This window comes from Pelodiscus sinensis, chromosome 2 (genome assembly GCF_052426305.1).
Source record: "Pelodiscus sinensis isolate ZL-2025 chromosome 2, ASM5242630v1, whole genome shotgun sequence".
Lineage (NCBI taxonomy): Eukaryota > Metazoa > Chordata > Testudines > Trionychidae > Pelodiscus > Pelodiscus sinensis.
Window position 1 is genome coordinate 36,637,654 of NC_143053.1, and position 27,891 is coordinate 36,665,544.

The 27,891-nt window shown below is 43.2% G+C and overlaps 1 protein-coding gene across 2 annotated transcripts in view; it reads left to right on the plus strand.

The window, feature by feature from the left end:
- Positions 1 to 27,472, plus strand: part of NCALD (neurocalcin delta) — a 96,163-nt gene extending 68,691 nt beyond the window's left edge. Inside the window, exons 3-4 of one of the 2 annotated variants that reach the window (XM_075920262.2) lie at positions 13,393 to 13,498; positions 18,734 to 19,040. In XM_075920262.2, coding sequence (XP_075776377.1) covers positions 13,393 to 13,498; positions 18,734 to 18,768 — 141 coding nt within the window. In that variant the 3' untranslated portion in view covers positions 18,769 to 19,040. Of the gene's footprint in view, positions 1 to 13,392; positions 13,499 to 18,733; positions 19,041 to 20,140 lie in introns of those variants that run through there. The other variant, XM_006122405.4, reaches the window with a different exon arrangement.
- The last annotated feature ends 419 nt before the right edge of the window (positions 27,473 to 27,891 follow it).

Consider the following 27,891-nt stretch of genomic DNA (forward strand, 5'->3'; position numbering starts at 1 on the left):
GCCAACCTATTAGACAAGAAAGGCTTGCAGATACTTGGAGATGGCCAACAATATAAAACTCTAAAATAAATTTTAAATTATGGAGAATGTAGTTGTTTTCCTAACAAGGGCACTATTTTTCCAGTTGCCACAGAACAGCTAACCAAATTGTTTAGATATTGACTTACTTTGGCTCTTTAGTCATGTGAGCACAAACTGAAGGACTTTTCATTTTACATTCGTGGAGCCAGGTTGTTTAAGGCCAAAGAGCAGAGGCCCTTTTGTGCCTATCAATTTGTACTACTGTGACTCTCAAGGCAAAATAATAGAACACAAAAAATGCAAATGAGATAAAAACAGATGCATAGGTAAGAGGTAGCCAACATGACCACTCAGGTTTCCAACCTTCCATGATTGGCCTGGAGTCTCCCAGAATTGGCATCAATCTCCCAGTGACTATTGAAAGCAATCCTGGAGATTTTAATAAGATGTGTTAAGAAAATGGAACATCTTGTTGGGGGTGGAAAATATCTTCCAGATAGCTTCAATCAGAGCTGGCATCCCTAATAACCACACAGGAATCAGTTTCCACCCAGCCCCATCTTTAAAAACAGAGAGAATTGAATAACAGACCTCTTTTGAAATGTGGACAGACAGGCTCCTCTGCTGTTTCACTCTTTTTTCAGACTCCTTCTCTAATAGTAACACAGAGTCTTGAAAATTCATAAAACACATTTTGCTGCAAAATTCATCATCACATCACTGGAAGAAAAAATTAAATGGATTAAAAATATGGTCCTCCTTCCTTTTACCTGTGGGCTGTGTCTACATTGGCATCCCTTTCCGGAAAAGGGATGCTAATGAGACACTTCGGAATTGCAAATCCGTGGGGGATTTAAATATCCCCCGCGGCATTTGCATTTACATGGCTGCCGTTTTTTTTCAGCTCGGGGTTTTTGCCGGAGAAAAGCGCCAGTCTAGACGCGATTTTCCGGAAAATAAGCCCTTCTCCGGAAGATCCCTTATTCCTACTTGAAAGTAAGAATAAGGGATCTTCCGGAGAAGGGCTTACTTTCCGGAAAATCGTGTCTAGACTGGCGCTTTTCTCCAGCAAAAACCCCGAGCCGGAAAAAAGCAGCAGCCATGTAAATGCAAATGCCGTGGGGGATATTTAAATCCCCCGCGGATTTGCAATTCCGAAGTGTCTCATTAGCATCCCTTTTCTGGAAAGGGATGCCAATGTAGACACAGCCGTGCTGTTTTTCACCACATAGGTCAAGAAAGCACAGGATTTTTCAGGACAAATTCCATTAATTAATATACTCAATAACCATTTAGTATTGGCACCAGGACAGGTGGAGGGAAGGGGAGCCAGGCAACTGTCTGGGTGCAGTGTTTAGAGGGTGCCAGACTCAGGGTGCTGTTTTTGTTGTTTGTGACAAAAGGGAAAATAGAACATTGGCAGTAACAGGTTTAGATATTTTATATTTGCTTCTATATGGCATGAATAAATACAGATTTACAGATCCTTGCATGCAAATCTATCCTCTGCTATGCCAGGGATAAACCATACCTGCAAATCTTGCATCAAAGTTGTGAAATGGGCAACAAATGCAATAAAAAATTATGTATTCAAAAGTGTAATACATGGAGAGGATGGGCACCAAAGACGCTCCTTGCCTGGGGTGCCTTTGGATCTAGGGCTGGCTCTGATTAGCACCCTTGCCCTTCTGCTGTGCTTCCCCTGCTTATAGACTTTCACAGCTCCTCATTCTACCTGTGTCTGTGCTTTCAATTCTCCCTCTCTTGCCAAAATCTTGAGGGATCTTCTAAGGTTTGACAGCAAGAGCCTTAATCTAAGAAACCTGGTAAACTTTTTGTTTAGCTGCTGTTCTCATGTTGCAAACTAAAGGAAACTTCCCAAATAGAGAAGATGCCAGCTACTTTATAAAGCTACAAGTTTTGCTTGTCAGGCAACTTTATCTGCAAGTATTCCCCTGTCCTTCTCAACTCATAGAACCTTAGAAATGTAGGGCTGAAGGAGCTTGAGAGGTCATCTAGCCCAGCCCCTGCATCCAGGTTGGATAGACCAGTGCTAAATAGAGAAAAAGACTTTTTCCTCCCATGTCTTACGTAGGACATTCCTATTAATGCTCCCCTCCCCCCCAAACGACATTAGCCTTTTTTGCAACTGCATCACATTTTTGGCTCATATTTACTTTTCCAATCCACCATAACCCCCCAGTTCTTTTCAGAGACACTGCTGCCTGTCCAGTTATTCCCCATTTGTAGATTAGCATTTGGTTTTTGTTTCCAAAGTGGAGTACTTTGCCCTTGGCTTTATTGAATTTCATGTTGTTGATTTCATACCAGATCTCCAATTTGTCAAATTCCTTTTGAATTCTAATCCTGTAAGTGCTTGCAAGTCCTCTCAGCTTGGTGTCATCTGCAAATTTTATTAGCATTCTCCCCAGTCCATTATCCCAGTCATCAGTGAAAATGTTCAAAAGTACTGAATTCAGCGCAGCCCCTTGAAGGATCCTACTAAATACATTTTCCCACTTGGATGGCAAACCATTCCATCTACTCTTTGAGTGTGATCTTTCTATCAGTTGCGTGCCCACCGTGCAGTAGTTTAACCTCGATCACACTTCTAGTTTGCTTCATGGGGAGTGCTCTGAGAGTATGTTTGGGTATGTCTACACTACAAAGTTAATTCGAACTAACAGACGTTAGTTCGAACTAACTTTCATAGGCGCTACACATGCAAACCGCTAGTTCGAACTTAATTCGAACTAGCGGTGCGCTTAATTCGAACTAGGTAAACCTCATTCTACGAGGACTAACGCCTAGTTCGAATTAAGTAGTTCAAATTAAGGGCTGTGTAGCCACTTACTTCGAACTAGTGGGAGGCTAGCCCTCCCCAGCTTTCCCTGGTGGCCACTCTGGGCACCACCAGGGAAACTTGTCTGCCCCCCTCCCGGCCCCGGAGCCCTTAAAGGGGCACGGACTGGCTACGGTGCCCGTGCCAGGTGCAAGCCTGCCAGCACCCAGCCAGCAGACCCTGCACCTGGCACGACTTGAGCCAGCCACTCGCTGCCACCCAGCCCTCCGCCTCTTCCCGGGACCAGGCTGGCGGCTCCTAGGAGCCTGCCCGGGTCCGCAAGAGGTGGGCGCCCGCCTGGTCTAGTGCAGATATCGTGGACCTCATCCACGACCTCCGCACTAGGCACAGGAAAGTGGCCGTCTAGGGCTGGATAGCTGCCAGCCTGGCCACCCAGGAGCAGGTTGGCATGAAAATCAAGGTGGTCCACTGAGACCCCCGACCCTGAGCCCTGAGCTTAGAATGGCCATACTGGGTCAGACCAAAGGTCCATCTAGCCCAGTAGCCTGTCTGCCGACAGCGGCCAACACTAGGTACCCTGGAGGGGATGGACCGAAGACAATGACCAAGCCATTTGTCTCATGCCATCCGTCTCCAGCCTTCCACAAACAGAGGTCAGGGACACCATTCCTACCCCCTGGCTAATACCACTCCATGGACCCAACCTCCATGACTTTATCTCACTTCTCTTTAAACTCCGCTATAGTTGTAGCCTTCACAGCCTCCTGCAGCAAGGAGTTCCACAGGTTGACTATTTGCTTTGTGAAGAAGAACTTTCTGTTGTTAGTTTGAAGCCTGCTACCCATTCATTTCATTTGGTGTCCTTTAGTCCTTATATTATGGGAACTAATGAAGACCTTTTCTTTATGCACCCTCTCCACACCACTCAGGCTTTTAGAGACCTCTATCATATCCCCCCTCAGTCTCCTCTTTTCTAAGCTGAAACGTCCCAGTCTCTTTAGCCTCTCTTCATATGGGACCTGTTCCAAACCCCTGATCATTTTAGTTGCCCTCCCCTCTCCCACCCTCTCTCTTCCCTTCTCCCACCTCTTTTTCCCAGTCTCCCCGAGTTTTGTTCAATAAAGAGAGTTTCTATTTTTGAACACACGTGTCCTTTATTTTGTATATCAGGAAGGGGGGCTAGGGAGGGGTAAGTGGAAGGAGGTGAGGGAGGAATGGGGTACTAGCCCCCGATAGGGAGGACTGGGGTGGCTCTGCAGGCTCCTCAGGGTGGAAACTCTCCTGCAGCCCCCCGATTGACCCCACCCCTGGATGGCAGTCTGCGGCAAGTGCAGCCGGGCTGATGGCCGAGTGCTGTGATGTGCCGAGTGTGGGCACTCAGGGCACTCCAAGCCAGGACTGCTTTGCAAGCGGGGAACCCTGAGAACTGTCTGTCCGGGGTGGGGGTCGGGTCCCTTTAAGCACAGCCCTCAGCTAGCCTGAGACAGCATCTCCACGCTCTAAGTCCTCCTCTGATGCCCTGCCGACACTGCTTCCGGCCATCCTTAACCCCGGTTCAGAGTCCACTCAATGTGGACATGCTAGTTCGAACTAGTTTTTAGGTCTAGATGCACTAATTCGAACTAAGTTAGGATATGTCTACACTACCCCCCTAGTTCGAACTAGGGGGGGTAATGTAGTCATACAGAGTTGCAAATGAAGCCTGGGATTTGAATTTCCCAGGCTTCATTTGCATAAAGCCGGCTGGCGCCATTTTTAAATGCCGGCTAGTTCGGACCGCGTGCCGCGCGGCTACATGCGGCACGAACTAGCTAGTTCGGATTAGGAAGCCTAATCTGAACTAGCTAGTTCGTGCCGTGTGTAGCCGCGCGGCACGCAGTCCGAACTAGCCGGCATTTAAAAATGGCGCCGGCCTGCTTTATGCAAATGAAGCCCAGGAAATTCAAATCCCGGGCTTCATTTGCAACTCCGTATGACTACATTACCCCCCCTAGTTCGAACTAGGGGGGTAGTGTAGACATACCCTTTGAGTGGTAATGGCGTGTGAAACTGAGATTGGTATGGATGTTTTGTTTTTCATACTGGAGATTTATTCTTAGGGATTGAGTTGATAAGAAATGTACTTTAACAGGCTGAGCTGTAATTCAGCAAAGTCAAGTAGGATGGGGGTGGTTTGCTTTTAAATGTGAGGAAAGAGGGTACTGTATCAAATGTGCTCCACTGGGACATAAATCTTCAGGATCCTTCTTTTCGTGGGAAGGAAAAAGGAGTTATGTTTGCATCACTGGTGTATCCCTCAGGAACCTATTACAAGTCTCTTACCTATGATACATTTGCATATTGATACAGTAGGATTTATTATATTCTAGGCTGATTTTCTGCGTGAGACAATGCATCAAGCTAATGCATAAAGGACACCATCCATTTGAAAATAATGTCCGTGGAAATTCCTCTTCTCTCCTCCCCTCCCCTGTCCACCATTCTTACAGGGAGCCCAGGGATTACTATAAGTGAAATCAAATAGAGACAAAATATTTAGTTTCTTTTTTTGCCAACCTGCTGATTTGTATGCTTTAGAGCACTTTGGCACAGATCCACAGAGGGACTTAGGCACTGCAATACCTGGCTATTATGTTGTGCCTGCACTTGAGGTGGGGGTATTACCCCCTGCCTGTGTACACACACTTTTGTGAGCTAGGGATGTTAAGATGCGGTTATTTGGCTAATCAGGTAGTCGATAGAATTTTTATTGACTAGTCGATTATTCAATAAGGGAAGGAAACCCAGCTCAGTCCCTACCCCCATTGCAGCTCTGCAGTTTAAATGTCCTAAGAGCTGGGTGAGTTGGCAGCCCAGCTCTTGATACATTTAAAATGCAGAGCCACAGCAAGGCTGCCTGCCCAGCTGGAGTAGCTTCTGTCTGCAGCCAGTCCAGGCCACCACGGACAGAGGCTGCTTCGTGGCAGGATCCCCTGTCTCGGGGGTAGGCAGCATTGCAGAGACAGTGCTGGGGGGAATCAGCTTTTAAGCCAGCTAACCCCATCACCAGCTCTTGCTTCCCTCCCCCACTTGCTGTCTCTGACACAGAGGCAGCAAGGGGGGGGAAGTGAGTAGTCAACTAGATTAACTGATAAACCTAGGTTTATCAGTTAGTCGACTAGTCAACTACTCGCTTACATCCCTAACACAAGTTCTCATGGGCATAAATAGCCATGTGGCCTGGAGTGTGAGGTGCTGTGAGATCTACTGATGAGAAGTGCTTAGTGTTATTATTGTGTGACTTTTAAAAAACAATAAATGGTCTAGTAGCACTTTAAAGACTAACAAAACATGTAGATGGTATCATGAGCTTTCGTGGGCACAGTCCACTTCTTCAGATGACTCTCATATAGCGCGTGCATGGGGAGAAGGGACATGCATGTGCATGCTCTGTAAGAAGGCATTTACCAATAGCTGCCGCAGCAGTACCCATCTCTGAGGAAACGCTGGGCAGATGTGTGCACAGGGAATTTTAGTTACAGTGTGTCTCTGGATGCACAAGTGTCAACTTTCATCTTTCCCAGGGGGTGCTCCACCTCCTCTGAGCCTCAAAGCCCTGCTCCCACTCTGCCTCTTCTGCCAAGGCTCCACCTTGCCTCCTCCTGCCCCTGCTTCTTCTCCCTTTCCCAGGCACCTTCCACCCACTGCTGAACAGCTGATTGGCAGCTAGGGTTGCCAGGTGTCCAGTTCTGAACCGGACAGTCCGGTATTTGAGGTTTCTGTCCAGGAAACAAATTGAGAAAATATATGTCCAGTATTTTCTAATTAAGTAAGTTTTCTTATTATCATGAGTATCAGTACGTAGTTGCGTACTGCCTGCCTGGTAGATATGCTCACACCGCGTGAGTGTGTCTACCAGGGTATGTCTACACTACCCTCCTAGTTCGAACTAGCGGGGTAATGTAGGCATACTGCACTTGCAAATGAAGCCCGGGATTTGAATTTCCCGGGCTTCATTTGCATAAGCGGGGAGCCGCCATTTTTAAAACCCTGCTGGTTCGAACCCCGTGCAGCGAGGCTACACGGGGCACGAACTAGGCTTCCTAGTTCAAACTACCGTTACTCCTCATTTCACCAGTGAGTGGCTGGTGGGTGCTAAACACTCATTATTTTTTCCTGTGGGTCTTCCAGCCCCCAAGCACCCACGGAGTCAGCCCCTATGAGATACATGGGATTGGAGAGGGGATAAGATCAACATTCCAGAGCAGCTACTCCAGCCTAGGTGCTGCAATAGAAGCCACTTTCTTGCTACCCCACCCCTATAAAATGGCTCCTGGCTGATGGCCCTATAAGCACTGATCTCATGGCTCTGCCCCAGCCCCAGCCCTGTGCTCCCATATGTTTCAGCATATTCAGAGCAACCATGGAGACTACATCCTTGGTTCATACTAAACACAGAAATCCCATGTTACTGCTGTACAGCGCTGTCCTAGAGGCTCTATGGGACTCCCATGCCTTGAAGAGCCTTTGTGCAGGCCATCTACCAAGGGGTTAATACCCTTGGCAGTGCAGAGCAGCCTGTTAAACTCCATATTCCCTTCATGGTTTGGCTGGCAAAGCTGTTTTCTCATGTTGAGCCCTATTTATAGTATGCTGCATGGAACGCATAGCAAGTGACTCACACAGGGTGAAATTCACCCCAGGATAAAGAGCTTCAATTATGTCCTGTTGCGATGAGTCTGGAACTAGCCACAGCTATGGAGTTATTACACCAGACGGATATTTCAAAAGTGTATTTGGAAAGGGCCAGTCTTTAATCTACGTGCTTTGGGAATGAAAACTCCAGCCCTTAGCTCTGTCAGATTAAGATGCAATAATTCATTTTTGCTGTGAGGATCGAGTTTGAGGCTGAATTTTGAGTGTCATGACTTGTCAGTCACTGACATCCCCAAAGGAATTTAAGACTGAATTTCCCCCAAGACGGTGGCATGACCTGGAGGATCCCATCTGCAGTGCTTTGGCTTTGCATGGCAGGTTGGCAGAATGTTGTGACTGGATTGGGGGTGAGGGGCTGATGGATGGAGTGGTTACTGCCCACACTGAAGCAGAATCACTGCAAATGTATGGCCTACATAATTCTCTTGGGTGTGGGAGCAGGCATTGTAAGCAAGACGCAAGAAGTCATTCTTCCACTCTACTCTGAGCTGATTAGGCTTCAATTGGAGTATTGTGGCCAGTTCTGGTCACTGCATTTCAGGAAGAATGTGGAGAAATTGGAGAAGGTCCATGAAAGAGCAACAAAAAATATTAAAGGTCTAGAAAACATGACCTATGAGGGAAGATTGAAAGAACTGGATTTGTTTTGTCTGGAGAAGAGAAGACTGAGAGGGGACATCACAGCTTTCAGATACTAAAAATAGTGTTACAAGGAGGAGGGAAAAAAATTATTCTCCTTAATGGTTGATAAGACAAGAACAAATGGGCTTAAATCGTAGCAAGAGAGGTTTAGGTCGAACATTAGGAAAAACTTCCTGTCAGGGTGGTTAAGCACTAGAATAAATTACCTCGGGAGGTTGTGGAAACTCCATCATTGGAGATATTTAAGATCAGGTTAAATAAACATCTGTCAGGAATGATCTAGATCTGTGGTTCCCAGCCTTTTTTATACTGCAGACTAACAAACCCATTCACAAACTTTTGGTGGACCGGTAACATTTGCATAGTTGCATTTTCATTATGAAGATATGCAAAGAAAATGTTACTGGTCCACCAAAAGCCCCCCAGGATTGCCATGTACAGCCAGTTTCAGCTCTGCCAACCTCCACCCCCTAAGGCTTAGAGCCCCCCAGCACCAGCCTCCTATTTCCAGTGACAGCCCCTACTCCCCAATATTAGCCCCATCCCCAGAGCCCCCCATTGCCAGCCCTGCCCCCGTAGCCTCCCCCCACTACTAGTCCCACCTCCAGAGCCCCTGAGGGCTGGGCACAGAGAGCTGGGAGAGGGGAAGGAGGCTGCTTGGAATGACCCAGGCGGGGACTTGAGCAGAAAGTGGCAGGTCCCAGTGCCTGGGGGTGGTTGCACAGGGATTAACAGCTCAGCGCTTGTGCAGCTGTGGCCCCGACAGCGGCACTATGCAGCAGAATCACCCCACCAGTCCTGGGCTGCTCCCGCCAGCCCTTGCAGGATGGCCAGCAGACGGAGAGGCCCCCATGTCACAGCATGGCTGGACACGGCAGGACGGGCTGCTCCAGGTTGGGGGCTGGGCAGGAGCCACACTCAGCCCTTCATGGTGCAGCATAACTGGGCCGGCACTGTGCAGCACTGCCCATATGAGCCGCTCTGTGGGAAGGGCCTTGCTGGGCTCCTCCCAACACCTACAGGGGGAGGGGAGGAGCTGGGCGGTGTACCCCAGACCTGGCCCCCAGAGCAGCCGCGGCCTGGCAGCCAGCAGTTTGCTGACCAGTGGCTAGGAACCACTGATGTAGATGGTGCTTGGTCCAGGGGGCTGGACTTGATGACCTCTCGACATCCCTTCCAGTTTTAGTATTCTGTGATAGAGCATCCATAATGCTTTGTGGACACATTCCTCCCATCTGTTTCCCAGTGTTTTGCCACCCAAACGTACAGTGCCAGATGCCCATCTCACCTGCATAACAAACTCCTTTTCACTTCCATTGTGCACTCACCCACCATGCAAACCGCTCCATTCAAGCGACAGATGAAATCTAGCTAAAGAGTTCCAACCTGTCCCCTTTGCTGAAATGGTACCACTTTGGTGAGAACCTGGGTAAAATTAAGGTTGTAAGTGAAGAGATTTAAACTTTGCCGTAAGTGTAAATTTTCAACGCACCCCTCATCCTGTGGATTTGCTAGGGCATACTCACAGTACTTATCCCAGAAAAAATGTAACACTTTAAGTTGTCATGCAGAGACAACAGAAGTGGCTTTAACCATTCCTCTTAAACCAGGTCTATGCTAGTGTGGTAAGTCCATCTAAGTTACACTAGATAAATTATATAAGTTGGTGTCATTTAATTTGACATAGGGCAATGTTTACACTGAATGGTCAAAGGGAGATGTTCTTCCATTAACATGGCTTTCATGGGGAGGTGGAGTACCAAAGTTGATGGGAGAGTGCACCGCCATCAACTTATCCTGTTTTCACCAGAGTCACTGAATCAACACCGCTGCATCAATCTCAGCAGCACCGAGATGACCCCTTACAGAATTAACTGATCTGTAAACTGGGGAGAAATTGGGTTTGATGTGGCTCCCTTTAAAGTTTGTATTAAAACTCTCAATGGGAGATCAATGTGTGATAGATCAGACCCCTGTTCTATTCATTAGATACCCTGTAATAAAACGGCACTAAAGTCAAATGGAAAGAGTAGCACTCTGATTCTAGAACAGTGTAAAACAGTCCTTGGAAATTCATGCTGTCATCACCACCCCCACTCCTGGCTCTGACACTTTGTCAAATGCAGGAAGCAGGTGCAGCCTCCGTGGAAGTGGCTGTGCCAAATGCAGCAATGGAATAACTAGTGGTGTCAGTTACGTGCTGGGTGTCAATTGGTTATAAACAGGTGGCAAAGCAGAGAAATTTGCCCCATTTCTCACTTGGCAAATGTGGAAGGATGAGGAGAGAAAGAGCTCAGCAGGAAAATCAGCCAACCTCCAAGTAAGATAAAGTTGGCATGCTCCCTCACCTCCTCCCATGCAAACCACCCCCACATACCTGCAGAAGGGATTATTGGGTGAAAGTCTATGGGCTGTTTTATGGAGGAGGTCAGACTAGATGATTGTGATGGTCCCTTCTGGCTTTTAAAATGTGTGAAGCTATAAAATGTATTTTTGGCCTACATCCCATGGACCACTGAGAGAGCTGCACTTGCTTCTCTCAGGATTCACTTTGTTCCTGAACATCATTTTCTTTACTCCAGGGCTGTACTGACTTTAGCTGCCATAACAAGTGCTGTGGGCCCTGTGAGAGACAGGCTGCACAAATGGCGATTGCAATGGCACTAGGTATCTGTGCTCCCCTGTGTGTAGAGTCAGCTATCAGCAGTGCTTAGCACCAGTGAGGATACTGAATGTACAGTGGTGTCGGCCCAACGACTCCCGTTATGCTCTGTCCCACGCCTCCACAGGAAGTGGAGAAGGCACCTGTACACTTGGCACCATAGCATGGCCAGGTAGAGGTCTGAGCAGCATTTGGCCCTGGGTTAGAGAGTATCCTAATATTTCCTTCTGCCTCCTTTGAGAGCTTTCTCATTTAAAAGCCCAGTATAGATATACACCCTTCATACAGGGGCAAATCCTGAGTTTTCATTTGGCCATGACACAGGAAAACTTCTCATTGAGCAACTGAGAGAGGCCACAAAGATTTGACCAGACACATTGTTTTCAGCATAAAAGGAACATTAGCTACGTTCTTCCCACCCTGCTCTGGCTGTCCAAGAACATCTCACATATTGCTCTTACCACTTGTCTGTTAAAAGGACTATTTAAAGGACTATGTCGGATGAGGACATCTTTAAACGACTTGGTTAAAAAAAATCTTCATTTTTGTACTGTGGTTACTTGGTGTGTAACCACGACTGCGAACCTAGCTACGGTCATTCTGCCCCATGCTTTCCCTGTACTCTGTATGCTGTCTGGTGCACTAGCGTGCTGGGATGGACTTACCTCCCCTCTAAATAAAAGTTTAACTGTTTAATGAGTGACAGGTTTCTAAGGCTAAGTGCTGCTGTAATCTCTGCAAACTGGTGACCAAAGGGGCTGGGGTGAGCTCTGAGCATCATTTTCTTTCTCTTTCTTTCTTTCTTTCTTTCCTTCCTTCCTTCCTTCCTCCCTCCCTCCCTCCCTCCCTCCCTCCCTCAGCATGTTCATTTATCTCTCCTTTCCCAGTCCTTATGCCTGTTACATTGTAACCTTCCTGGGACAGGCACTGTGTCTTCCTCTGTGTTTAGACTTTGCCCTGCCATGTGCGACTCCAGTCCTTCTGTGCACTTTTCATGATACGTCATGATGATCATGAATCAGACACTCATTCCATTCCCCCATTTACCTGTCAGTTGCTCATATCAAAATGTCCTTTTCCGATCCCACAAGCGTGTTTTATAACTTGAGTCAAGGAACTATTAGAGGTCAACCTGTGCAATGTGTTGCCATAATGTTAGTGGCATAATCTAGGGGGACAAATGTTTGATTACATTCAACAAACAGATGAATCTTTAATTATATAGGCAAATGTCTTTCTTGGGGTGTGATTTTGTCTGTTATTTAGAACTTATGTGATCAGAAAAGTGAGCAGGTTTTGTCAACAAAAGGGAAGTAGTTGCGAATGCTGGGAAAGCAGGATGTTCATCATTCAGTGAAAGGAAGGGTCTCACACTGCTTAACAGTAGCCTCCAAGTGATGAAGCTGTGTTTTCTGTTACAGCGGTTTCCTGGGGTCCCCTTTGTCTGGATGGTTAATACCTTCAGGGCAAAGGACCATCCAGATGCAGTCTAGAAAGTGAAATTATATTATATTAAGTGATCTTGGGTGTATACCCAGGGTGAAAAACTCTGAGGCGCCAAAAGTGGCTGTTACAAAATTTTGCATGTGCACCTGTGGTTTCAACATGTATTTCTGCACGTGCAAATAGAAATTTAGGTGCCCAATTGCCTGTTTTGTGGGCAAAAATAGTAGATTGCATGTTCAAATACAGGGTTTGCATGCACTCTGTGAGTTCGCATTTTGCAAGCACAATTCAGACAGCCATCTTAGGAAATATGGCTCTTTTTGTCATAAGATTAAAATTCTCTAATCTAGCTCTCTTACTAGGTGGAAAATATATCTGAAATAGAAGAGTAAATATATAAAATGTGTTGAAAACAGTACAATGTTGGTGTGGCACCAAGTTTTCTCTTCTCAGTGGAATCACCCAGATGAGGTTGTTATATCTGTTAGTGTATGCACATGTAAAATTTAGTGGGGTAACATATCTCATTTATAATGTGCTAGGCACTTCATAGGCATGCAGTAAGATGGGTCCCCCTGCCCTGGAAAGGTTATGGTATAAACAGACAAAATAACTGGCAAAGAGTGAGGAAAGGAGACAGAATTGGAGCAAAGTAAATAATGGGGAATGGGAGTGGTGTGGTTGGTTAGGGGAAAAAAGATTTGGCTGAGACACACAGTGTGTATCATGTTGCATTTGGAACCATCCGTTCACTAGTTCATTACTGAGCTAGTGTATTTTGATGATTTGTAGAAATGTTCCTAAAGCTATAATATACTGTAAGTATGGTGAGTTGATCTGAAATATAGGGTTAATAGGGAAAAATATAACCTTGGTCCAAAGCTAGAGCTGTATTCAACAGAAACTGGATAAGAAAATGAGGTTATTGTTCAGAAAGTCCCCTGTATAAATAGCAAATGTGCATATAGGTCTATGCATTGTCACTCCTATGTGGAATCTGTGGTGAGAATCTTGTCTAAGGTTTAGGTGATGCTATGTTTGTTGTTTTCACTGTCTGATAATAGCCACATTCTATTCAGATCCAATATCTGTTACCAGTGCTTTGCTTCTGTCACCCACTTAGGCAATCTATAAGATGGTTTCTTCGGTAATGAAGATGCCAGAAGATGAGTCAACACCAGAGAAAAGAACAGAGAAAATCTTCCGTCAGATGGACACCAATCGAGATGGTAGGAATCTTAGGCATTTCCCTTTAAGAGTCTCTACTCTGCAGTGACTGACAGCTGGTTTTGCAGCCAAGAGTTAGACTGATGGAGGAAATAGAGATCATTTTGATGTCAAGACAGTCAGTGGGCTCAGTCTCTCCTCTAAGGGTATTTAAAGCAGTGACTCTTATGGCCTCGGAGAAGCCACTTAGGACCTGATTATGCTCTATTTACTCTGCTGGCTTGAGAGCAAAGATGCTCTGGATACTACCAGAGCAACTGAAAGCAGAACTTGGTCCTGTCACGTCTGTGCTGCAGTTTCTCCATTTATCTAACTCTCAGAGGTTTGGGGAGGATTTATTTGTTAATGTTTATAAATGCCTTGAAGCTGAAAACACGAAGGCTAGATCCAAAGGACCTTTGGCATTGTAACCCTAACTTCTAGGCTATCTAATGGAAACCTCAACACAAGGTTAGGAGCTCAGGCTCTCCAGACAACACATGGAGAAGGTTAGGTACATGAGAGAGGGCCCAAGCTGAGTGGAGAGTGGCCTAACCTACCTAGGAGTGAAATGCAGAAGAAAGGGATGGGCTTAGGGCCTCGATCTGGCCATGTAGGTACCAGACTGATGTCCTGGAGGAAGATGGCTATCTCTGATTGGGATTCTTGGCCTAAAATCCTCTCCTGGATTGAGGCTCCTGAACCAAATCAGCACTTCTTTGTGAAAACACAGAAAGTACGTCTACACAGCAGTGTTATTTCGGAATAAGCCTTTATTTTAAAATGTTGGGCTGGAGGGCTTCTTACTCTGACTCATCAGTAGCCCTCATTTCATGAAGAGTAAGGGAAGTTGGAGGAAGAGTGCTCTTCCTTTGACTTCCCGCTGTGTAGACAGCGCCAAAAGCCAAATTAAGCTATTTTGACTTTTCAGCTATGCAATTGATGTAGCTGAAGTTGCGTAGTAGAGAGAAAGAATCCCACCTTGTCATAGTGCTTAGATGAAGCACACACCTGGGATGTGGGAGACTCAGATTCTTTGGAGCAGAGACCCAGGCAGTGGGGTGTTCTGGGGCTCCTTTTCTTTGTTCACTTCATTCTGTCTGTCCCTCTGCCTCACTCTGGTTAGATCTCTCAGAGAGGCAGTAAATCATAGATCATATTCTAAACTTGGATTCATAGTGCTCATCAGTACACATCAGTCCATTTTTATGCTGTTATCACAGACACATCTCAAACTGGACGTGTAGTCATTTCCGCTAGCACAAAGTAGGTGTAAATCACTTGCCAAATCAGGATGGTAGCAGTCTATACCCACTTTTCATTGGTATAAATAATTATACAAGGTGAAAGAAAGTGCAGAATCAAGTATTTAAATCTCTTGAGCATCTCTTTCTCATCAGTATATATAGTCCCTTTGTGCTAAAAGAACCCTCTACAATGTTGTTAGCAGTTGAGTAAAAAAAAATTACAAAGCTGTAAAAGTAATAAAAATGAGAATCCATTACTTATTGGAAAAATGTCACTCCTAGAATCTTTTCTGTTTAACTTATGTCATTGACTTAAATATAATATTAATGTTTACTTTCTTCTGTACACTACTTGCTTAGCAGACATCTATGGGCTTATAGTCAGTTTTGCAACATCCAGTTTGCTGAAGGGAAGGGAAAAAAATTAGACTATCTCCACTAACTATACAGCTAACCAAGAGGATGTGTGAAAACTCAGGGCCTTATCTTATGTTTCATATTTCAGGACTTCTGGGTTTAAAGAAAGGAAATTAACAGAATACCACAGCTAAGGAAATGTAACCTCATTAAACTGAGGTGGAACAGTTCTAAAATTGGTCAGACTTTTTAAAGGGGACGTGATATTGGAGAACTGTTGCTTAGAAACATACATTGCAATTGTTCTTTTCATTAATTTGCAGAAGTGTTTACAAAAGGGAATTCAATGTTTCATGGAAAGAGGTGTGGTATACAATTGGACGAGGGATGGATTTTAGAGTAACAAGATTTTTTAAAGATCTTAAACAGCTCAGCTAAGTTTAAGTGGTTCTTTAATATATAGGTCTTAAGCAGTATAACTTTTGTCATCTTTGCAGCACTTTACAGACATTGAATATGAATCCACAAAACCATTCAGATTAATAGGTTAATATAAAGTAAATATTATCACTATTTTTCAGATTGGTAGACTGTCTACTGTAGGATTTTTGTCAGGGTGCTCATCGTTGTGGAGACTGTCAGTGTGAGAGACAGATTTAGAACCCAGGTTTGTCTGCGCCTCAGGTCACTGGGCCTTCTAATAGACAGACTAGGGCTGGGGTATTTAGAGGAGCCTAGGTGAGAACTATCTCCCTTTAGTCTCCTTTAAAATTCCTCATCTAGCTGGATAGATGGCTCTGGAAGAGTGTGTAGAAACAGGAGCTTTGATCAAGTGTGTTAGTGTCATTGTTTTGGTAAACAAGGCAGAACAGTAAAACACCTTGGATCTGGTGGTTGTTCATAACACAGAACAAAATATTATGGTTTTCCTTTCAAAAGTTTACAACTGAATGTTAACTTAGCACAGATTTGAAACTTTACTGTGGAGAACGAAATGATGCTTTTTTGCCATCTGAATTTACATGAAAAGGGCACAAAACAGTTTTCCTACCTTCACACTTTTTTTTTAATTTTCCTTTGTTAGTAGTTTACATTTAGCACAAACTGTCCTGTATTTGGTGAGGTTTTATGTTTGTCTGATTTTTGTTTGTTTGTTTCCGTTGCTGCCTGAATATGTGTTTCTGTTTCCAAATGAGATGTGTGGTTGACTAGTGAGCCTGTAACTTTGAGGTACGACTGTACTGCCTATTAAGCAGACAGATTTAGTCTTCATTACTTATTATGATCTATAGCATACCCATCCCGTTGTGATGGTAGATGTACACATGGCCTCCTCCCTTCCTGCTGTTCCCAGGGGCCGGGAGGCTTGGGTCGGCTCGGGCCATACGGTTGCTTCCCTTCCCTCTGCTCTGGGGCCGGGGAGGCTGGAGCCACATGGACTCCTCCCTCCCTGCAGCTCCAGGGGCCAGGGAGACTTGGGCCAGCTCGGGCTGCGGGACCTCCTCCCTTCCCGCTGCTCCCAGGGGCAGGGGGGCTCAGGCCATGCGGTCTCTTCCCTCCCCACTGCTCCAAGGATGGTGGGATGTGTGTGCGCTCTTCCCTCCCATGGTGGTGGTGGTGGGTGTGCATGCAGGTGGTCACCTCCCTCCTTGCTGCTCCCGGGGGTGGGGAGGTTCGGGCTGTGTGGCCTCTTCCCTCCCCGCTGTTCCAGGGAGGCTGGGATGCAAGCACTCACTCTCTCCTTTCCTGTGGTGGGGCTGGGGCTCAGCAGAGGGGGCGGGGCTGTAGGTGGGGCTGGGGCCTGCCTACCATTAGAAACTTCTCAAGTCTTCCCAAATGTTCTCTGTGACAGATGGTATGACGGACACCTCTCCTTTTATAATAGTATAAATTGCAGGTTGTACCTCCCAAAATTGGAGCTCTCTGCTCTGGCAACATCCATGGTCCAACTTGTAGTGCTGTGGTCACACTTAAACACTGCAGTTGAGGTCCATTGTTTTAAGCACTGTGCAAACATATAGTAGTAGGCAGTGCCTGCCCCAAAGAGCTTATGTATCCCACATGTGTAGTGTGGTTCACTGTCCTATGCAGTGGCACCTAGACCATAGCAACAGATAAGATCAAGAGACCTCTACAACCTGGGCTGAGAGCCAGCTGGCTTTTAGCTCACAGAGTAGAGGCTCCTATACTAAGCTCCAGAGATTCCCGGTTCAAGTGCACGTGGTAGTGTTTACAAGTGAAGCATGGATTAGCATATTGCTGCGCTTCATGTGCATAATTAATTAGGAGCCCTTTTTGCGCAAAAAAACCCCTCTTGCCCAAGAGCCGTTCTTCATCATTTCTTCAGGAAGAACGGCTCTTGTGCAAGAGGATTTTTTTGTAGGATTGTGGCTTTTCTAGGAAAAACAGGAAAATCCAATAACAACAAAACCAGAATGTTATGCTCTTTGGTGGTAGGACACAATTGTTACCATGTAGCTGCCATAAGAGAGTAGAGGCCCATCCGATGTGCAGAGCAGTCAGCAATTTCCTTTGGACAAGATGTAAATTAGAGCAAAACTCAGAATGTCTGTCCCACATCACAACATTTGCTTTCATCCCAAATCAGGACAATAAGTTGGAATTTTGGAAAACCAATTGTGTTTGGATGGAGGGATGGGATATTGACATGTTTTGATTAGAAAATGTAGAAAAATGTTTCCTTTTTTCATTTTCAGTCCAAACGAAGCTTTTTGACACTCCTCAAATTGAAATGATTTGTTTAGAGTCAGTTCAGTGGTAAACTATGGCATAATACCTTGTGGAAGTTCAGGCAAGAGACATTCTATTAGGCATTTCTTTAGTGAATTCTGACAATAGGAGAGAACAGGGGCCTAAACTACAAATCCCATAAGGCAATGCGCTGAAAAATAAATTCATTTCTGTGTTTCGTTGAAAAAAACAAAACATTTTAGGTCAGCTCAACAAAACAAAATGTCTAATTCTGGTCAACTCAGCCCACTCAGAAATATTATATTTCAATTTTTTTCCATTGGAAAGTCAATTTTTCAGCAAATCAAGATTTTCCTATAGAAAGTTTTGATTTTGCAGAAACAGATGATTTTTTTCCAGAATGTTAGAATCAGAAATGGGCTGGAAGGAACCTCAAGAAGTCATCAAACCAATCCCCAGTGCTGGATAAAGTTAACCTAGACCATCCGAGACAGGTGTTTTTCCAATCTCTTCTTAAAAACTTCCAGTGATTGGCATTCAACAATCCCTCATAGAAGCCTAGTCCAGAGCTTAACTGCCTTTATAATTACAACTTTTTTTTCTAGTATCTAACCTAAATCTCCCTCACTGCAGAGTAAGGTCTTTTCTATTTGTCCTACCTTGAGTGTTCACATGGAGAACAATTATTGATCACCATCCTCTTTATAACAGCCCTTAATATATTTGAAGACTTATCAGGTTCCCCCCTTCACGTGTTCTTTTCTCATGATTAACCAAGCCCAGTTTTTTAAAACTTCCTGCCAGGTTTTCTAAACCTTTTAACCATTTTTATGGTGCCACAGAAGTCCTCATTGTTTTGCTGAAACAGACTTAACACAGCCACTTATCTGAAACTTTACCATTTTGTTGCTCTCCTCCTGACTCTCTCCAATTTGTCCATAGCTTTCCCAAAGATTGGCACCCAGAATTGGACATAGTACTCCGGCTGAGGCCTCTGCAGTGCTGAGAAGAGCAGGACAGTGATGGGTCTTACATATGAAGCTCCTGTTAATACAACACCAAAATATCAGCCTTTTTAGCAATTGCATCACATTGCTTATTCATATTCTATTTGTGATGCACTATAACCACCAGATCCTTTTCGACTGTACTCCCCCATGCCAGTTACTCCTCTTTTCTAGTTGTGCATTTGATTTATTTATTTCTAAGTAGGGTTACCAGATGGTTTAAAAAGAATACCGGACACACTTGATCTCAGATCGGGGGTGGGGGGGGGAGTGGGGCTGGCCAGGGGAGATCGGGGGGGAACTGGCCAGCGGGAAGCAGGCTGGCCGGGAGGGTGTTGGGGGGAGCGGGGCTGGCCGGGAGGGAACCAGCTGCAGGGGAGCAGTGCTGGCCAGGGGGAGAGCGGGAGGCAGGGAACCGGCCAACAGGGAGCGGGGCTGGCCCGGGCACACGCAGATCCCAGGGTGCTGCCCATCCTGTGCCTGGTCCTGGCGAAGCATGAGCGAGTCTGGCCCCGGGGATTCCATCCCGCCCCGGCCCCACCCCCTCTTCTCTACTGCGTAGTTGTGTACTGCCTAGCTGGTAGACATGCTCACGCAGTGTGAGCTCGTCTACCAGGCAGGCAGTACGCAACTATTTACTGATACTCACGATAATAAGAAAAACTTAATTAGAAAATACCGGACGTTTATATGTCCGGTATTTTCTGAATTTGTTTCCTGGACAGAAAGCTCAAATACTGGACTGTCCAGTTCAAAACCAGACACCTGGCAACCTTATTTCTAAGGAAAGCCCTTTGTATTTGTTGTTTTCAAATTTCAAACTGTTGGATTCAAACCAATTCTCCATCCCAGTGGAATTTTTTCTGTCTGTTCCATTGAACACAAGCTTCTCAGAGGTTGCCCCATAGTAATAAAACCTGCAAACCTCAGGTGAATAGATGGATGAGAGTAACTGAAACATACATTTGGAAAAGGTACTTGTGTGTATCAGAACAGGTCTATCGCTTTTAAAGCCCCCCTCCCTTCTCTTCCTGTGGTCCTGGGACGATTGCAAGGACCCAAAGCACTTGTGCCAACAGCCCTCACATTAAAAGGAGGGAGCATTCTTAGAGATGGTTCTTCAAATCTGAAAGTCCCTCCCCACAATGTTGATCCCACAGAGCCTAGATTTTGCTACTTTCAGGCATGCTGCAAGGCCTAGTCGTTTCCCCATGCTTTCCTTGTAGTGATAATTTGTAAATTTCTGCATGCATCCATTGTGTTAAAGCATTGCATATGTGCTGTGACTCATTAGTGCTTTTTATAATGCTAAACAAACATTTATTATTTATTTTCTTATTAGGCAAACTATCTCTGGAAGAGTTCATCCGAGGGGCCAAGAGTGATCCATCCATTGTCCGTCTCCTTCAGTGTGACCCTAGCAGTGCTGGGCAATTCTAACACAGTTCTTTGAATGAATTGTGGATCTGCTTTTTGTTTTGTTTTGTTTTTGCCAAACAACATTCATGGTGGTGTTGCCTCTGTATGACCAAGTATGCCTTCTTTTGTGGCACCTTTTAGCTTCTTTTCTTGTGGATTAATTATACGAATGCTGAATGCTCTTAATAGTTTGTCCAGAACACAGACTGAAATACAGTTTTAAATGGACATCGTGGTGTTAATTTGTTTAGAAGATGTTATTTTGTTCAATTTGTCTGTTCTGAAATGTAAACAACAAGAAGGAAGAAATCTTCAGTAACGCATTATTTCCAGATTTTAGAATGTTGCTATAATAGCTGAAAATTCACTCACAGGCTCTGAAGCACAATAATGGTTGAAGTGTTACAACAGGTGCAGTATTTCATTTGTACAGTTTTTTTTTAATCCAGCAGACACAAATGGAGGTACAAGACAGAATGAGTAAGAAGTGTTAATACAGTAAATTAGCAAATTCTAGCCCACTTTATTTTCCCTACAATGCCCCATTGTTTTGATACTGTGAAAGTTTTTAAGGTGTATGGAGAAGGGGGAATTTATCAGCTGGTTTTTACTTGGCTTATGCTGGTTGATATAAGATGGTTTTATCAAATCAAACACAGTTTGTAACTGATTCCAAAACAGAAGAAACAGGCGGATGTTATCTATTGCCATTTGGGATTAGTAAATGCATATTGAACGCAAATGTAAGGGAGATGTGTGTTTAATGAGAAATTTTCAGATTAGTAATAAAGCAGTTTTGACAACAGGAGCCTAGAAGTTAAGCTAAGAAATAACATTGTGCAACCTTAAACAGCTGCCAGGGAGACGAGTCCACTGTTATTAATGTCTTTGTATGGGTTGGACTTTTTTCCTCTCTCTGTACACATAGATAATGTGGTTCCTGTGTTGACTTCTAAAGGTTGGAGAGCTACTATCACAAACTCTTTTTAAAATTAGAATTGTAGATTTCATACTTCATTTTCTTTAGTAGGGTTGAAAGGTCTGTTATGAAACAAGGAAATGGTACGCTTAATGATATATTTATATACATTAAAATGTTTTTTTAATTAGATGCAAGAGAGAACTGTTGAATGTTTATCTTTTCACTTGGATGCAAAAGGATTTCTGAAACTGGCTGCAGCAAAATTCTTTCATTTGGTCAGTATCACTATATTCCCAGCAGCGAATACATTTGGGATCTCATGAGGAATTTGCAAGCACTACTTTGGAGGGGGGGGGGGGAAGCTTAGCAACAGGAGGTATTATTCTGCCTGAGTTTGCGCTAACCTGTCATTTGCTGAGTCTGCTTTGTGATATGGTAGGTCATATATCATTGCAGTCACTGCCCAATATTAGGCATTTGTGGGACTGCTACAGAATAAACATTTTAGGAGGGACAGAGTTGATAGTGACCTTGTAGATGTTAACCCCCAGCTAGCCTTAATTTAAAATAATATGCGTAAAACAGGTTAGATCTGCTGCTACAAACTAGTTAAATGCAGATTAGCCATCAAGAAAAAGCAGTGCAGTATAGTAAGCTTATGCTACTAACTAGGTAGGAGAAAATATCTAGAGTAATTCAAGAAAGTAAAAGATCCTCGACTTAATTCTTCATACCATTTTGATCTGCCATTCTTACCATATGGCACACAATGAAAATTATTTATAAATAACATATTTAATCCGTTCTGTCAAATTCAACTATAAGTTGCAAAGCAATCTAGGATAAAAGGTCATCAGGCCCATTTTGTTGTCTGTTGACCTAAAGGGCTTATCCCAAGTCAATTTAAATTTAAAGTGGTTATAGAAATACCATTGAAGTTATTCTCCTGCTGAATGAGTTAAAAGACTAGACAGTTGTGTGAGAGAGACAGAAAAAGGCACGCAGAAGTGCAGGCTTCAATACATAACCTTTTTAGCTTTTAGCAGAGTCGCTGGAAATACTACAGTAAAATTTTCTGATAGGCAAAAAACTATTTCAGCCAATTTCCCATCCCTGTTTTATCCCCACCCCACTGGAGATACTATGCACAAAACAGAACCTGTAAAGCGCTTGTGCTCTTCAGAATAATTCTCTGTTTGCCAGAAATAGACCTCAGAGAGGCCCTGGCCCTAGGAGAAATCTGCAGAGATCACCTCATGCTTACTCAAAGGTCAAATCTCTCCTTATTGCTTGGAGGGTCATTTTTCATTTGGACCAATCTGGCTAGGTCCTTGATGGTTGTAAATTGCTGCATTAAGGTCAATGGGTCAACACCCACTGAGGATCTGCTCCTTCAGCAGACATAAGCAATCAGTTTCAGTATTTCAGGCCCTTCTTTGGATCACTTCATCATATCCACTACGGAGTAAAATAAATTGGAATGTAAATTTTCTTAGAAATCTGAATACACATTGAAAAATTCCAATCCCAGGTATCATGGCAGGCTGTGGATCAAAAGCAGACAAGCTAGAAAAGTTGACATTTATTAAAGCTGAAGTAAAATATTCAAAGTGGTTAGCTCCTACAATTCATTTGTTTTTAATACAGCGAAAGCAGTTGCATGTGACTGAAACTATTAAAGTGTTGCCTTTTTAAAGCAGCTGCGTTCTATCTCTTTTTTTGTAGCATGAGAATCCTTTGGCCCAGAATCTAGTTCCTCTGTTTGGTGTTTGGCTGTTTTTTTGACAGACTTAGTTTGTGCATTAGTACTTAAACTATATGCTTGAAAATGCAACCTGTGATATGACTCCAGGCCAGTGGAGTTGTAATTTTTTCCACTGAAAACTAGACATGTAATTCACAACTTCAAAGGACATAAATAACAAAATGCATGAAGATCATTCCTTTATCTGCCTGCCTTTGACAATTTATTTTGTTTCAAAATATTACCTGTTCCTTTTTTACTCTTCGAGTAAAAAAATTAGCTATTTTTAATGATATATAATTGAGTTTGTTAAATGAGTATCTGTATCTTATTGGCTCACAAAACAAACATAGTACTGGTATGCATCATTTCTTTGTTGTCCTAACTAATTGTCATTATTATCTTCAGAGATCTCTTGGAAAAAAGAATGACCAAACAAAAGTCACAGCAACTTCACCATTTTTAAGGAAATGAATAAAAATAATCTCGGAGTTGGACTGCAAACAGAACAGGGTGCTTGATACCACTTACTGTAACTTTGTAGATGTTTTTCAATATTTCTTATGTATGTTTGATAGGTAAACTTGGCTGATCTGGTGTCCAAAAACGTTTAGTGTTTTGTGTCTAACATGTAGACCTAACACCTGTAAAATATTAAAACTTTGTTTATTCACATGAAATTCCTATTGAACAGAAGAGGTGTTAGTTCTTTGGTGAAGGCTGTACAGAAACCGTGCCCTTGAAGGAGAGTACTCAAGTCATCTGTGCAGACTAACTGGTATATAGAGTCTATAGAAGCCAAGGTATAAAGCCATGCAGGATGTTCCCCTAGATCAGTGTTTCTTAAACTATGTTCCACGGAACACTGGTGTTCTATGAACAACTCGCAGGTGTGCCGTGACCTCTTCTTTGTTTTTGTTACTTCCTTGTTTTTGAGTATCAGAGGGGTAGCCGTGTTAGTCTGAATCTGCAAAAGCGGTGAGGAGTCCTGTGGCACCTTATAGACTAACTGAAGTGTTGGATGCATCTGACGAAGTGGGTCTTTGCCCATGAAAGCTTATGCTCCAACACTTCAGTTAGTCTATAAGGTGCCACAGGACTCCTCGCCGCTTTTCTTTGTTTTTGTATTTTTTTTATCTGACAATTTTTTTTTTTTGAAGAAAATTTTCATAGGTGTTCCACATACAAAAATATTATTGTTTGGTGTTCCGTGGTCTCAAAAAGTTTAAGAAACACTGCCCTAGATTATCTTAAACTCGGTGACTCTACATCTATAAACATATGCATTCAAAGCTAACTTTGTGAGCTCTGAGATGTGAGCTTGAGTCTAGGGTCACTTTTCTAATGAGTCAATGTTACAGAACCATCTTTTCTATATAACTCTGCTGATTCAGTTGGTGCCTGTGGTGAGTTGGTCTTTTGGCTGCAAGATGAAGTGCCTGATCTCCTGGAAGGAATATTTTACCCACTGTTTGCAAAGTAGGGCTTCAAAGTACAGTGTGGCAGATTTAGATCTCAGAAAATCTTTTAAAACTGTAAGGATAGGACAAAGGAACAGACTGCCTTGGAAGTCTGTGGAAACTTCTTCACTGGAGGTTTTCAAAAGGAGGCTGGAGAGCCATCTGCCTTGGATGGTTGAGACACAACAAATCATGCATCTTGGCAAGAAGTTAGACTAGATGAGCTTTGTGGTCTCTTCTAACTCTGTGATTTTAAGTATCCTGTATCTTTCTTTGCTCTGTGTTTCACTGTACATTTACACATTATTTTACATTTTTAGAGAAGGGGAAATTGGTGTTTATAGATATTAAGGACACTATATAATTATAAAAGCATAAAGAAGCTTTGCAAATGTTGGACAATCAATACTCAGTGGAGGGACAAAGGTAGGATGGTAGGTTGGAACTTTATTGTCCCCAACACCAAAACCAAGTGTATTTCCAACACAGTACAGGATCACAGTAGATGCCAGTGAGAAGAGTGAAATAATTAGTTCTGCTTCACTAATATTTTCCCATGGTGCATTGGCACATTTTTGGTATATTTGGGTGCTGTCTGCCAAGCGTTTTAAAAACAAAGGGCTCTGTCTTGCATATTGTGTTGCCTGTTACACCCATGTAAACTGATTGTACACTGCTACCAGGTCAGAATGGTATAGTTCTTCATTCACTTTGCACATCTATAAATGGCTACCCAAGATCAAAGCTGTAGAAAATCAGGTACAGTGTAGGATCTTGCGTGAGGCTTGGCAGAATTTGGATTTTTTAAAAATAATGTTGACAGATCAATGCTGATTTTTTAACAATTATTTCTATATTTGTTTTATTTATCTACTGAAATTTTCATAGCTGTGGGAAATTGGAGGTGAGGTAATCAGACCATATGGGTGGCCAGGCAATAATTATTTAATGATAGCAGATGTTGACAGTCCAAATATTAAAGTTTTATCACTTAAAATCACAAACTGTCAACATAGTATAAAAGAAAGGAAATATCCTTAAATATAAACTCTGAGTTCTCAAATAGCATTTTCTTACTTTGCCTAGCTATACATTTTCCATATGGAAAATTGCAAAAAGGCAAATATATCCCCTCGAAACCTAGATACTACCATATAAAAATGGTACTTTCTAACTGAACAGATCCATTCCCTGGGTCTGTTCAAAGTCAGAGCTACTAACTGCAGTATCATAAATAAGTTTTAATACTTTTTTCTTCAGAGTCCGCATCTTCAGGACCCGGAGATAAATTATGTGCATCATTAACAGAATTGTTTACTGTGCTCCCATTAGAGCACCAGCCAGGTTAGCAGATGTCAGTAAGGGCATAAATGGAAGATAATGGCATTTCACAGGTATAACTGAGGGCATAATTTGGCCTGCAGAACTTTGTTCCCCGTTATGATTCACCAGGAGTAAAGAACTCAGCTTGACTCTTGAAGGCCCACATTGATTTTCAAGGCTGGCAATGTGAAAAAAACCTTCACTTATAAATTGAGAACATCTGATATACAACTGGTGTGAGGAAATGGACATGGAGCCCCACGATGCCTATTTTACAGAAACTTTTCAGAGCAGTATTGCATTTAAAGTAAATAGTGATTTTTTTTAAAACCAAAAAAATACCCAAAGAAGGATCTGCAAATTGGCATGAAATACAGATATTCACTAGAAATAAGGAACACACAGGAAATTTAATATATGTATTTGGGTCATTTTGAAAGGTGGATCTATGTCTTTCCACCATTCCCACACTATCAGACTATATCTGACTATAGCACGTAGGACTGTCTCATTTAGTATCTCTCCATGCAGTGTGACTGGCTGGTGGTGTTGGGATTCTAAGACTCTGATTGGCTGAGGTGCAGATAATCTTGCAGCTGAGGCTGGTGCCACATTATGGATGTATAAGGTGCACAAACTTTTCAAATCCTGCTCTGCCGACCTTTAATTATGTTAGTCCATGAAACAAAGTCATATCTCTAAAGACTGAGTGCATTTCTTTGGGCATGCACATATTACATTTCTTCAGCCCTGCCTCAGAAGATAGCACATAGCACACAGTCAACCTGTGGAACTCCTTGCCAGAGGAGGTTGTGAAGGCCAGGATTTTAACAGGGTTCAAGAAAGAACTAGATAAATTCATGGAGGTTAGGTCAATCAACAGCTATTGCCAGGATGGGTAGGAATGGTGTCCCTAGCCTCTGTCAGAGGCTGGGTATGGTGATGGGAGAGGGAATGCTTGATAATTCCCTGTTCTGTTCATTCTCTCTGAGGCATCTGACACTGGCCACTGTCAGCAGACAGGATACTGGGCTAGATGGACTTTTAGTCTGACCCAATATGGCCATTCATAAATTCTTATGTTCGTTATTTAGTTGTACTGTAGTGATTTAAGAAATCCCTCCTAAAATGTGTAATAGACAAAGAACAAGACAAATGAGAGCACTCCTATATATGGAACAATATGAAAAGGTCAGAAAAATTAATAGATTAAAGTTTGAATTCACTACAGGTGCCATTCATTCCTAGACTAAAGGCTGTGCAGAATTTTGCACCACTTCAGTCCCATTTAAGGTCAAGCATTTACCTGGGGGTGAATTTCACCCTGTGTGATACAGATAGAAAGACCCTGGAAAGTCAGTGTACAAAAAGTTTCTATGAATCTGCTGCAACCTAACGCTAATCAGTTTTGTTAGCTATTCCCATGGCTTACAAAATATTGATTTCAAGAGAGGAACAGTGTCTTCCTCCTATATATCAGCTAGAGCTGAGCAACATTTTTTTTTATCAGAAACTTTTTCCAGAGAAAGATGCAGATTTGAGCTGGCTGAAACATTTTGCTGAGTTATACCAAATTGTTTCAGTCAAAAAGCACAAACAAGGTTCGGAAAAAATAATGTTTATATTTTGTTTTGACATTTTTTTAAATAAAACATTTGAACTTTTCATTTTGACACTACAGTTTCATTAATCCTTAAAAAAATCCTCAAAGCCAAAACAAAACAGCTCGTTTGACCCAAACCTTTTTTTTTCAGTTCAGACAAAAACAAAACAACACACACACACAAAAAAAGACTCCCCCCCCCCCCCCAAAAAAAAAAACCCCTAACCAGTTATTTGTATAGCTCTAATGTCTGTATCTAGCTTTGGCTGGGCCTTCTGAGTCTTCAGTAACAAATTAATGATAACATGTACTCCAACACAAACTCAGAGCTGCATATCAAAGATATTTTCTTTGCTGTTCTCCCCCTGCAAGAATATTGCAATTAAGAGTGTGGATGGCATTTTCAGAAGTATTCAGCATTGTCCTAGCTCTATCGCTGTTGAAGCTGATGGAGTTTTCTATTGATTCCAACAAGGACAGAGTTAGTCCAGCCTTGAGCAGTTCAGAGGATTCTCATCCCACCTGCCCAAAGATTCATGTCGTCATCACTTGGTTAGCTTGATGGCCACCTTGAACACTGAAGGAGCAGATGATGATGATGATTAGCAAAATTGAGAAAATC